General features: G+C 39.6%; 1 protein-coding gene across 4 annotated transcripts in view; it reads left to right on the top strand.

Annotated features, from left to right (window-relative positions):
* The window catches only part of kdm6a (lysine (K)-specific demethylase 6A), a 107,235-nt gene that overhangs the window by 92,498 nt on the left and 2,237 nt on the right, over positions 1-12,500 (top strand). For all 4 annotated transcript variants that reach the window (XM_066706823.1, XM_066706821.1, XM_066706822.1 and 1 more), the window contains 10 exons: positions 4,381-4,510; positions 4,744-4,849; positions 5,579-5,784; positions 6,633-6,694; positions 6,798-6,872; positions 8,638-8,786; positions 9,553-9,667; positions 10,129-10,316; positions 10,475-10,616; positions 12,371-12,497. In XM_066706823.1, the coding sequence (XP_066562920.1) occupies positions 4,381-4,510; positions 4,744-4,849; positions 5,579-5,784; positions 6,633-6,694; positions 6,798-6,872; positions 8,638-8,786; positions 9,553-9,667; positions 10,129-10,316; positions 10,475-10,616; positions 12,371-12,497 (1,300 nt within the window). The remainder of the gene's footprint in view (positions 1-4,380; positions 4,511-4,743; positions 4,850-5,578; positions 5,785-6,632; positions 6,695-6,797; positions 6,873-8,637; positions 8,787-9,552; positions 9,668-10,128; positions 10,317-10,474; positions 10,617-12,370; positions 12,498-12,500) is intronic.

Here is a 12,500-nt window from a genome sequence, read left to right as displayed (position 1 = left end):
CATTTATCATACTGGGTTTAATCAATAACACAAGGAACATTCCAGTGGCACACTTCTGAACATCATCCATATTATTGTTTTGTGAAACTGGAGGAGATGATTGTAATAGCAGTGATTTTTCATGAAAATATAGCCATGAGAAAATGTTTTTTAAACTGAAAATGTTTTTTAAATTATTATTGCATCTGCTGGTTGATGTATGCTGTAAGCTATGTTGTTCTTGACCAATATTATGGAGTTCTGGAATAAGAATGTTAGAAAACAGAAGATCATCCTTGTTTTGAGGAGAGGGGGGTAAATATAACAATTAATATCATGTTGCTGTCTGGGCAGTGCATTAAATCCGTACCACTGGGTGTTCCCAGCTGGTTAAGGGCCTTGTGTCGACTAAATCATAAACGGAGGCGATGACTGAGAAGGACAGCAGGTGTGAAAAGGTTCCCAGCGAGGCTGCTTCTCAAACTACCCTTGTGGTCACCTGTATCCCATTTTCCACTGGTCAGAATGATCCAGTTTGATTCTAATTGTCCTGTCACCGTTAAGGATATTCGTTTATTAATTTATCTCGTCACTGTGTTTACATGGCCCTTTGAATGTCACGTACGATCTCACGGTGCACTGCAGCACCGGTGGCGTTGGGGCGGACATGCTCGGGTGTTTCGTGTCTTTGATCAAAGGGTAAAGCTACAAAACATTGCTTCCGTTTTGACCCCCCGCCGCTTCCCCTAGCACTGGGTTGATTTATCATTGAGACGTACAGTGTAGGATGAAAATGTTTAACAGATTTAAGGAATGTTGGCAGCTAATCTCTCTGCACTTAAAACACTGATGTATGGTTGTGTAATCACAGAGGAGTCTGCCTGCAAGAAACTGTCTACTGAGGTGGTTCAGGCTTTTTTCCGTTTTCATTGAAATACCCTCTTTCCAATTGCCCATTCTTTTAATCAGAAATGGCACCGCAGGTGGAGCCAATTCCTCAATGCCATGAAATTACAGAACGTAATGGTTGAAATTACTGCAGGTCTATCAAACGTGCACTTCAACACGCAGTCTTAAACCACGCCATTAAAAAGTCTTAGCCAACCGAACAGGAGGGCTCCACAGCCAGCATGATTAAAAAGGAGTGGGCTGGAAGAAAAGGAAAAAAACGTGCTGTTTTGGATGCTGTACAGAGGCCCAATCTCGCTTGCAACTCCAACATGTGACTCAGCATGTCCATTCCGTGTGCTGTCAGTTGTTTGGCACTGACTTTGCAAAGGAGATGCAAACCGCCTCTTGTGAGCGATGCCGGGTCATTGCTCAGGTGTGCCAGTGGAAAAGGCGTTATAACCATTGTCATGAGCACTTAGTGGTACTTTTTTTTTTTTTTTTTTTTTTTTTTTTTTTTAATCGTTTCTTGTATTGGTTTCCTTCTTTTTGTGAATTGTCCTCTGCTGCTCGTGGTTGAATTCATGTCTGGCGCTGTGCAATATGCTTGGCTAAGCTTTTTTTTTTATTATCCCTAACTGCTATGGCCACTCCCTAATCCCTCTACCCTCATTCAGTGGAACTTCGGAGCTTACATGTAATATTCCGCCTTGTGTACCACTAATACGCAAGGCATATGAGGGGCCTGTGGGGGCTGTGAGGGAGTTTTGGCTGCTGGACATATTTCTTAGACACCCTTATCCAGGGCAACTCCAGTTCATCACATTACTTATACGTATTAGGACTGAGCTGGTGAAATTTTTTGATTATCGATATACAGATGAAGAATATACCACGTTGCCTTGTATATTCTTCTTTAAGTAGGAAGACTCTACAGATTCACTTTCCAATTGTTTTATTGTTCAGTCATACAGAACTACACAAATACAAAATAAAAGAAGGCCTACTGTTAACAAATACACACAAAGCGAATAAAATGTATTTAAAAGAACGATGTGCAAATGTCTCCATTGCAAATTGTTTTAAGTCTTCTAAAGTTGCCGATGATAAATTCAGAATTTAAATGGAGCATTTGAACTTAAGAATTGGACCGAATAGTTGAAGAGAATGCAACATCTTAAAAAAAAAAAAAAAGTATATATTGATTTTATTTTAATGCCTGTACTGTTGATTAGCTCTCTATGTAGCTGTAATTAATTTTGACAGGACGGTGGGATTTATTTTTTATTTGTGATTGGCTAAACTAAAACATACCTTGGCTAACATTAGTCGCGTTAGTGTAGCGTGTATTTCCGCAGATCTGCGCGGCTCCACCAATGGGATTAGTGGAATTCTGCAGATCTGAGCAAAGCTGTGGAAATGTACACTACAAGAACGCCACCAATGGCTTCCTCACAGATGAGTTGTGTGGAGAGTCTTTGACAAAGTAAATAAACACTTAAGTGTATAACATGTACAGTGCAATTAAACTACCCCAAATCTACAGCTCGTATGTTAAGCCACATAAAAGCCAAACACCCTTCAATGACATTAGCAATGACAGAAAAGGAAAGCTGAAATGCACAGGTGTGTTTCCAAATGCAGACCGGCAGTCTGAGGCTCTCTTGAGTGTGGTTTGTAAACGTGCAAAAATAAATTTAGTTAAGTAGATGTATAAATTAGCTAGAAAAAGTCTAATATATTTTGTATTTCGCTGTAATGACCTGAGACCATTACATCAAGGACGCCAATGTTAACGCATTTTCATTTCAGCTCACATTGCTAAACTATTATAGAATAAAAATTAAATCAGAATTAATCAGGTATTTTTAATGTTTAATAAAGTTTAGATTTTATAATGAAGTTATGAAATTTTTGCAATTGCAAAAATTGTCACATTGCATTATTTCACATTTACTGTATATAAACTTAGGAAGGCGGGGCGACTATTCGAATAGTCCTTGACAACACCTGTGGAATTATTGATAGTCAAAATATTTGTCATGCACATCCCTATTTAAAATACACTTTTTAGATTCAGATATTTTAAACAATGTAATTGACTTGCAATGTTTTTTGTTGTTTTTAGTGTTACAGACGTAATGTTTCAGTTATGTTGTGGAGGTTCCCTGATGAAAAAAAACATTTACTTTGTCCGGCTTTAACGATCACATTGGAGTTGCAATGTTTCTTTAATAGTTTTCTGGCCCTCACAAATCGAATCGATATTGTGCTTGATTTATCCAAATTTTGCCAGGACTGGATCAGAAAACAAATGCCAAACTCTGTCCTATAGCCAGATGACTATACAGGTCATCATGAGAGGTTGAGAACTGGATCTCATGACTGCAGGTGCTCTGGCTTGACCAGCATCCTTCATATTGTCTCAACTCCCATCCCCAATAGTGTGAGCCCTACCACTGTGTGGTTGTACTGTTGATGAATTACATATTACACAAAATGTCATTGCTATACTTCTGAATCAAATGTCTATTTTTCATAAGCACATTAATTGTTCCATTTTTCATTTTGGTCACCTATACACATTCACAAACACTCACACCCATCCTGTAATTTCTAGTAGCTGTGTATTTTAGTAATGAAGCACTTTTGGTGGTTGACACCTTTCCTGTGAAGGGCTTAGAAGCATTTCATTAAAAGGTGGAAAAAGTTGAACCCAGTCTGCCCTGTAGTGGTCACACCATGTAGGGCTTTCCCAGCATGCTCCTTTGGTGGCTCTCTTTTATAATATCTGTACTGCAAAATGAAAGAGGAATGTTCCTTTCAGTAGGAAAAGAAGAATTTGTATACTTTTAAGTCAATCAAGTTTAACATCAGTAACTGTAAGAAAATTGATGCATCTTTCATGGACAATTCAATGTAAAAACAAAAATGTGCAAATGTGTTCTGTTAATGAGACCGAGCATTTTAATGTTAATATTAGGGTGGTTGATACAAATTTAAAAGATGCATTTCAAGACAGGGCCAATAAATATATACAGTGCATTTTTCTGGACAGCCAGTATCTACAGGAATAAGTCAAAGCAGATAGTGACTGCTTGTGGGTAGTCCCTCTCTTTTCAACTGAAATATACATCACACTTCCCCTACCACAAACATCATTAATTTGGATAACTTTTGACTCGTTCATCAGTACTGACGTACCTTGCAGTCCTGGAGGCTCTTGTACTCAAACTCGTACAATGCAGTACTCCAACCTCGCAAGTGTAATGTATTACTTCAGTCATGGGCATTGTGAGACGGTGCCATAAGCAGACAAACACTGGAGTGAAGCATGTGGATGTTGTCTCTAGTTTGTTGTGGCCTGGCTCAACTGTCATGAATATCGTGTTGGCTGATATCATGAAGCTAGCAGGGCTATATGTGTTAAAATTGGTATAATGTGTGTTCATCATTTATTTGGTTTATCTGTTTAATGTATAAATGTCTGTCCTCCCTCCTTCTATTTTTCAGAAACCTGGGGAAGAATGGTCTATCAAATAGTAGCATTTTACTAGACAAGTGTCCACCCCCCAGACCGCCACCTCCACCCTTCCCTTCGCTGCCAAAGGACAAACTCAACCCTCCAACTCCCAGTATTTACGTGAGTATGACTCATTGGGGTGCTTCTATGATAGATTACCCACAGCCCTTCTTCATTTGTTACCCAGAAAAACAGAAAAGCAATAACTATCAGATGGGGACAGCGCTGAAAGGAGCATGTGTGAAGTTAACTGCCAAATTCTCACATCACGATAGTGCTAGTAGCCCGAAACGAGTGTTGTCCCCGCAGTCCGAACTGTCACTCTTAATATTTAATTTCTCATGTTTTCACAGCTGGAGAATAAGAGAGACGCTTTCTTTCCACCTTTACATCAGTTCTGTACGAATCCTACAAACCCCGTCACCGTAATCCGAGGCCTCGCGGGAGCTCTTAAACTAGGTGAGTTTCACCCCGGCAAAGCTTGGCACTAAGTGGAGGTTCGGCAGTTGAAATACTATTTGTTGACTCTTCTAAACCACGTATTGGGCATTCTGTTCAGATCAAGTAGTTTTTTATCATTGTGTATTTTTGGCATCTTGAGTATGAGATCAGATGAACACAATGAAAGCAAATGGTATATTTTCAATGTGTGTGAATTAACCTGAAGGAATAATGTGATTGATCTCCGAATTGCTGGAATTGCTGTCTGGAATTGGGCTTTCCAGTATCTCTTGGGATCCTACTAAAAGTCACAGTCCTTCTGTAAGACATGGAGGTGGAGGTGGGGTAGGTAGGAGAGCTTTACATACAGAACAACAGCACCACCTGCAAGCCAAGAAAGTAATTACATGCCACATGTGTGGGATAGGAGATCATGCCATCACTTTCCTTTTGCTTTTCAGTTCTTAATCACCCTGGTAATCCATTTACTGCACATCCAGCTCAGTGGTGTTTCACACACGGAGGGGCTCTCTTTTCCAGTAATAACACTTCTGTGAAATTTGTGAAATTTTGCAGTTTAATTGGTCTGAGTGGTGTACTGGGGGTGGCGGCCTTGGATGTCTTGAGCTGCCCAATTTTAGCACTAGTAAAATAAGCTCTGTATTCATAGTTTAATAACTCCTTCATCTTGAACTCGCCTTAAAGCAGATTCATGCTCACAACCCCCTCTGCACTCTCCTGTCCCAGATCTAGGTCTGTTCTCTACCAAGACCCTGGTGGAAGCCAACGCTGATCACCTGGTGGAGGTGCGGGCACAGCTGTCGCAGCCTACTGATGAGAACTGGGACCTAACTGGAACTAGGAAAATGTGGCGCTGTGAAAGCAGCAGGTCACACACCACCATTGCCAAATATGCACAGTACCAGGCCTCCTCATTCCAGGAGTCACTACGGGTAAGCACCACCTACTCTTCTGTTGACCCATAAGACCGTGGAAATGACTCATCTACAAGCCTCCATTTCCCACTTTTGTCCACCTGATCATTTCTGCTAAACATGCCAATTGAATTACTGGTCCTTCTGATCTGTTCATGAAGCCTTGTCAGTATTTGTTGTAGTGCCAAAGTGTCCTTGCTTTCATTGAGGAGGGCAGTGTGCTTTGCAACAAGGTTTTATCCCACTGCTTTATTATTTCTTCATTAAATTTATGTATTCTACAATTTGTCCTTGATCCAGTGACGTTTTTATTCACCATGGTTATGAATTAACACTGCTTTTAACACGTATAGCCCGTATCATGACCCAAACCGGGACTTCTCGAAATGCTAGATAGTTTATTTAGAGGGGGAAATAAAAAGTTGTGACAAATGTATAGTTTTTTTCAAGTCTGGTACAGTTCACCATTTTATTTTTTATTCTTATACTTAAAATACTGTTCAGGCATTGCCAAAGATTTTTTTTAGACGTTGAGTGACAAGTGTGCCTGCTGAGCTGAAACGGGCTTGTCAGAAAGCTGTCAAAATCTGCATCAGTTCAGCTAAAAATATTCAGCCTGTGTGTAAGGTGAACCTGCCAGCATCTGCTCGCCCCTTGGAAATTTGCAGCGAAAGGAAGTTTTAAACAAACGTATAGGCTCTTAAAGCCTGTTGACATGACAGTGTGCAGGAAAGAAGGATCTAACATGTATAGAATAACTTAGTGTTTTTTAAATGCATTTCTGAATGTTTTTAACCCAAGCAGCTCAAGTACTGTGTTACAAATTGTGTGCATTCATTTCGTTTTTCTTGTTTGCATTTTTTAAGGAGGAAAATGAAAAGAAAGGTCACAAGGACCATTCTGACAATGAATCGACATCCTCCGATAAGTAAGTAGTGCTCAGAGAAGGGGGGGAATAATGTTGAGATGTGAGTTTCCCTCTCTGTGATATGGGCATTATTTATTCTCTGTTTTTGTTTGATCTTTTTCAGTGTGGGGCGACGAAGGAAAGGACCTTTTAAGACCATCAAGTTTGGGACAAACATTGACTTATCGGACGAGAAGAAGTAAGTTTGTTTGTAAAGGGATTTATTTAATGTGTTGGGCAAAATAAATACAAAGAACAGTGGGTAGGAATGTGTTATGTCATTTCCGTTTTTATCACACTGGTGTTTAATGAAGACCAGTAATCAGGTCTCGTAACATGTAAGGACTCTGAGATATAGTCTAAGTGCATGGAAGAAGAAAAAAAAGACTTAATGTTTCTGTGCAGTGGAGGACTCTTATTGAAGTGCTATTTCTTAAGAACATGCTAATGGCATAATTATGTACTAGACTAAAGCAAATAATCATACAGCATGCACTTGCCAGCTCTTTTCAGAATGGCTTGCTTTGCTCAGATTATTACTGCATAGTTAGTAGTGACAGATTCTTTTAAAGAGATTTTCTTATAAAGAATCTCTCCTTTTTAACATTTTATAATTTTATTTGGTTAGAATGTGGTACCATACAGTTTTTAGTTTTAAATTGTAGCTCAGGATTGGCAACATGGGGTAAAGTAAAACATACAGAACACCATAGTATATAAGGTGTATATACAGTAAAGGAAAAAAGTATTTGATCCCCTGCTGATTTTGTAAGAAATGATCAGTCTATAATTTTAATGGTAGGTGTATTTTGACAGTGAGAGACAGAATAACAGCAAAAAAATCCAGAAAAACATTTCAAAAAAGTTATAAATTGATTTGCATGTTAATGAGGGAAATAAGTATTTATTCCCCTATCAATCAGCAAGATTTCTGGCTCCCAGGTGTCTTTTATACAGGTAACGAGCTGAGATTAGGAGCACTCTCTTAAAGGGAGTGCTCCCAATCTCAGCTCGTTACCTGTATAAAAGACACCTGTCCACAGAAGCAATCAATCAATCAGATTCCAAACTCTCCACCATGGCCAAGACCAAAGAGCTGTTGTGGTCAGATGAAACCAAAATCGAGCTCTTTGGCATCAACTCAACTCGCCGTGTTTGGAGGAGGAGGAATGACCCCAAGAACACCATCCCCACCGTCAAACATGGAGGTGGAAACATTATGCTTTGGGGGTGTTTTTCTGCTAAGGGGACAGGACAACTGCACTGCATCAAAGGGATGATGGATTGGGCCATGTACCGTCAAATCTTGGGTGAGAACCTACTTCCCTCAGCCAGGGCATTGAAAATGGGTCGTGGATGGGTATTCCAGCATGAAAATGACCCAAAACACACAGCCAAGGCAACAAAGGAGTGGCTCAAGAAGAAGCACATTAAGGTCCTGGAGTGGCCTAGCCAGTCTCCAGACCTTAATCCCATAGAAAATCTGTGGAGGGAGCTGAAGGTTCGAGTTGCCAAACGTCAGCCTCGAAACCTTAATGACTTGGAGAGGATCTGCAAAGAGGAGTGGGACAAAATCCCTCCTGAGATGTGTGCAAACCTGGTGGCCAACTACAAGAAACGTCTGACCTCTGTGATTGCCAGCAAGGGTTTTGCCACCAAGTACTAAGTCGAAGGGGTCAAATACTTATTTCCCTCATTAACATGGAAAACAATTTATAACTTTTTTGAAATGTGTTTTTCTGGATTTTTTTGTTGTTATTCTGTCTCTCACTGTTAAAATACACCTACCATTAAAATAATAGACTGATCATTTCTTTGTCAGTGGGCAAACGTACAAAATCAGCAGGGGTTCAAATACTTTTTTCCCTCACTGTATGTGTGCGCATCATCCTTAATATGCTGCCAGAAATGAAGAATAGGCCCCCAGTGTGAGTTTGCTAAAGTGGCATCTGAACTATTTGCAGGTGGAAGTTGCAGCTCCATGAGTTAAGTAAGCTCCCTGCGTTTGCTCGAGTGGTTTCTGCAGGCAATCTCTTAAGCCACGTTGGCCACACCATCCTGGGAATGAACACAGTGCAGCTGTACATGAAGGTACCTGGCAGCAGAACGCCAGGTGAGTCCAACGTGGCCAACTGCCCCAGCGCAGATCCGTTCACCTGCTCTAAATGCAAGTCCTCTGTCGAAAAACGCTCTCTAGCCCGGTCTGGGACTTTATTTGCAAGACATTTTGATCTTGGTGCTTTTAAGTTCACACCTAATCATTTCTCATCTGTTTTACAGTAATATAAATTAAATGGTGAATGAAGCGGGTAGCCATTTCCCTGCAAATTAAGCTACGCCCGTTCCTTTGTTTAGTTGTTCCTGCTTTATCAGACTTTTACATTTTTCAATCATTAACTGTTTAAAAGAGTATTGTAAATCATCTTAGAGAACCAGATCTGCTGTTTTTTTTTTAATTGTGGGTGTGCCAATGTAAGTTAAAACTAAACCAAAATACAAGGTTTAGGTTGTTTATTACAGTCTTGGGTGTTCTCCTTAGTTTTGTTGTTACAGAATTAAAGCTTGGGTACACCTGTATATGCTATAAAGCAAAAATGAACTGGATTTGTCTGCTGTGCTGTATTGTACATTTTAAAATGTACCTTTTGTCAGGGCTGGAGCTGCATTTCTGATAATGCCAGGTTATTTTTATTTTCATCTTTTGTCTCAATCCAGTGTTTCTGACGTTCGTTATAATTAATTGGCCCTGCCGCATCAACAGATCTGGCTTCAGTCTCCTGTTTCTGTGGATACACACAGCCAGACCTTAAACATCCCTCTTTGTAAGGGAAGGGAAACAGTCACTGCTAACACAATACTGTGTGTTTTTGTATTTGTAGGCCACCAAGAAAACAACAACTTCTGCTCTGTTAACATCAACATCGGACCAGGGGATTGCGAATGGTTTGCCGTACCAGAGCCTTACTGGGGTGTCATGAATGAGTTCTGTGAAAAGTATGAAAACAACTTAACACAGTAACGTTAGGGTGTTTAATTGCCAGTATGGTACTTGTCTTCAATGTGTACACAGTTAATCCCATTCCATGGTGCCATTCAAGCCACCAGTTGACACAGCCACCATATCCTCTATTCATTATTTAACATGAATCTATTACGCACGCTTTTTTTAATATAAATGTAAAATCTTTATTTCAAGTGACAGTAATGATTGTTTATAGCAGGATAGCGAATTGCATTATTCATGATTCATGTTAAACTTTTCTCAGGTGTTTTTTCTTTTCCTCTCCCCTTAATCTCAGATCAGTTGCAAAACATCGAATTCCCATATACATGACATTCCCTTGATTTACCCATTACACTTCAGATTACTGTATTTCTATTTGCTTTTTAATTTTGCTTGTAGCCCATGTTTTGGGTTTGAGTGGCTGATTTAGATTTTGGTCTTCTTTTTAAAGGAATAATATCAACTACTTAATGGGCTCCTGGTGGCCAAATCTAGAAGACCTTTATGAAGCCAACGTCCCTGTGTATCGGTTTATTCAGCGACCCGGAGACCTGGTGTGGATTAATGCTGGCACTGTCCACTGGGTTCAGGCTATCGGCTGGTGCAATAACATTGCTTGGAATATAGGACCACTAACAGGTATGTTACCTTGGCAGTCAACTCTTTCTGATGCATTTTGAAAACCTTTACAGTAGTTTTGATGGTTTATGTATTTAATCTATAATCTTTAAATGTTTAAATCCAGGGCAAGTAAAACTAACCACACATTTTTCTCCCCCTCCCCTGGTATGTCTTAGCATACCAGTACAAACTGGCTGTGGAGCGATTTGAGTGGAATAAACTGCAGAGTGTTAAGTCCATCGTTCCCATGATCCACCTCTCGTGGAACATGGCACGGAACATTAAGGTGTCTGATCCCAGACTCTTCGAAATGATAAAGTAAGTGCTGCTCAGAAAGCATGTTGTGACCAAGAGAAAACCCTAAGGGCAGCTATGTTTTGTGTAAAGTCTTTTTGTGACACTGTGAATTCCTATATTACACAGTCTTGGAAAGACGAGATTTGTATATAATGTTTTTAGTCAAGTTTATCTGTTTTTATTGTGTTTTTATCACCTCTCTGCAAGTTTGCAAGATTTATAAACTAATAGTTTGTTTTGTTGATTGGCTTTTTTTTTTCTCCATCTTGTTTTCTGCATGTGAAGATTCCCTAAATTGGAGTTCCAGCATAAAATGTTATGGTTTAAAGTGCAGAGCCCAAGTCTTAAAGCTAAAATGTTTTAAAAAGTTTGATGGTGCCATCAGATTTCATTATAACCTTGTATACCACACCTGGCTAATACTCAGTTAGCCAGTAGCCATATCATTTTTTCCCCCTCAAATTTGAAATTAGATTTCTGCACACTTACAATAAATTGTATTAGTGATCATTAAACTGAAACAGTGCCAGATGTATGGAACCAGTGGAAGAAATCCAATTTCTTATCACTGTTTAAAAATGTCCATAATGTGGCTATTTCTGGTTTTGTTTTTATATGCCACAAATTGTGCTTTTTCCCCCCATCCTCCCCCCTCTCCTTCTAAGCACACCTCCATTTGTTTTGACTGCAGTGAACCTAAATTGGACCCAAGGGAGCAAAATGCATCTCTGAATATATAAATTTTATGTTTCCTTGAACATTCTGCATTTTCTGCTTTGTTTGACCTTCTGGCACTACAGGATTTTAGTTCAACGACGCATTGCTATTACCAGTGCAGGCAGCCAGATCGCACAGGACTGATCCTTAACTCTCTACAGCACCATTTATCATGTGATCCAAGACATGTCACCACTGTATTTAATGGCCAGTTTAGAGCAATTACATTTAAATCAATAGTGTAAATGGAGTCTTGTATAGATGTTATGTGACTCCCTGTTTCAGTTTTCCAAATTGTCATTTTGTTGTCAATTAAAAATAAATGAAAAGGATGACCATGGCAGTTTATCTAAACAGATTGAGGTTTACCGTTGGTCTTCTGTTATTTATATTGAAGTACTAAATCTATTGAATGTTTCTGATAAAATTGAAGCTGCTGGAAAGCAGATATGGATCAGGTGGTAGTTGGATTTTCCCGGGTGGAGGATTGGTGGTCTGACCAGGCTTTGTGCTTACACTGATAACTAAAAAAATGAACAGTGTGGATTTGTAATTCAAAAAATGTGTGCTTATGTTTTTTTGGATTATACTTTAGCAGCAAAGTGTTAATTTCGTGCAAGAATGTGCCTGCCTATTTTTTTTTTCATTTCTTTTTTTATATGCCAATTTATTTTCATTGTCTTGATTCACATTTCAGTACTCAGGTTAAGGGTTCGTGGGCTTCAGCAACAATCTGGCCTCAGGCTTTATTCTGGTTTCCAACCTCAACATTCATATTATTATTATGCAATACCTCAAAAAGTAAAGCATGCAGTTTTTCAAACTTCAGCTGCTTTGCATGAAAACTCCCTATGGTCCGCATTCCCATTACCTTTGTGTTGGAATTTACCAGTACCTGAAACAACCGAGATTAACTCCCAGTTAACCCAGTAGAAGAAAGCAAAAGACTGCCGCAGTGCTTGATTTTGAAAGCGCAAAAGAGTGCCAGGACCCCATTAGGGACATTGTGAGCATTCTGGTTAGCTGAATCGATTAATTGTATGGCACCCCATTTGCAGGTACTGCTTGTTAAGGACGTTGAAGCAGTGTCAGATGCTGAAGGAGGCTCTCCTTGCTGCAGGGAAAGAGATCGTATGGCACGGGAGGACGAAGGAAGAGCCTGCTCACTACTGTAGCATCTGTGAGGTG

This window comes from Amia ocellicauda, chromosome 6 (genome assembly GCF_036373705.1).
Source record: "Amia ocellicauda isolate fAmiCal2 chromosome 6, fAmiCal2.hap1, whole genome shotgun sequence".
Classification (NCBI taxonomy): domain Eukaryota; kingdom Metazoa; phylum Chordata; class Actinopteri; order Amiiformes; family Amiidae; genus Amia; species Amia ocellicauda.
Note: the sequence above shows the minus strand (reverse complement) of the source record. Positions and strands in the feature narration are given on the sequence as shown.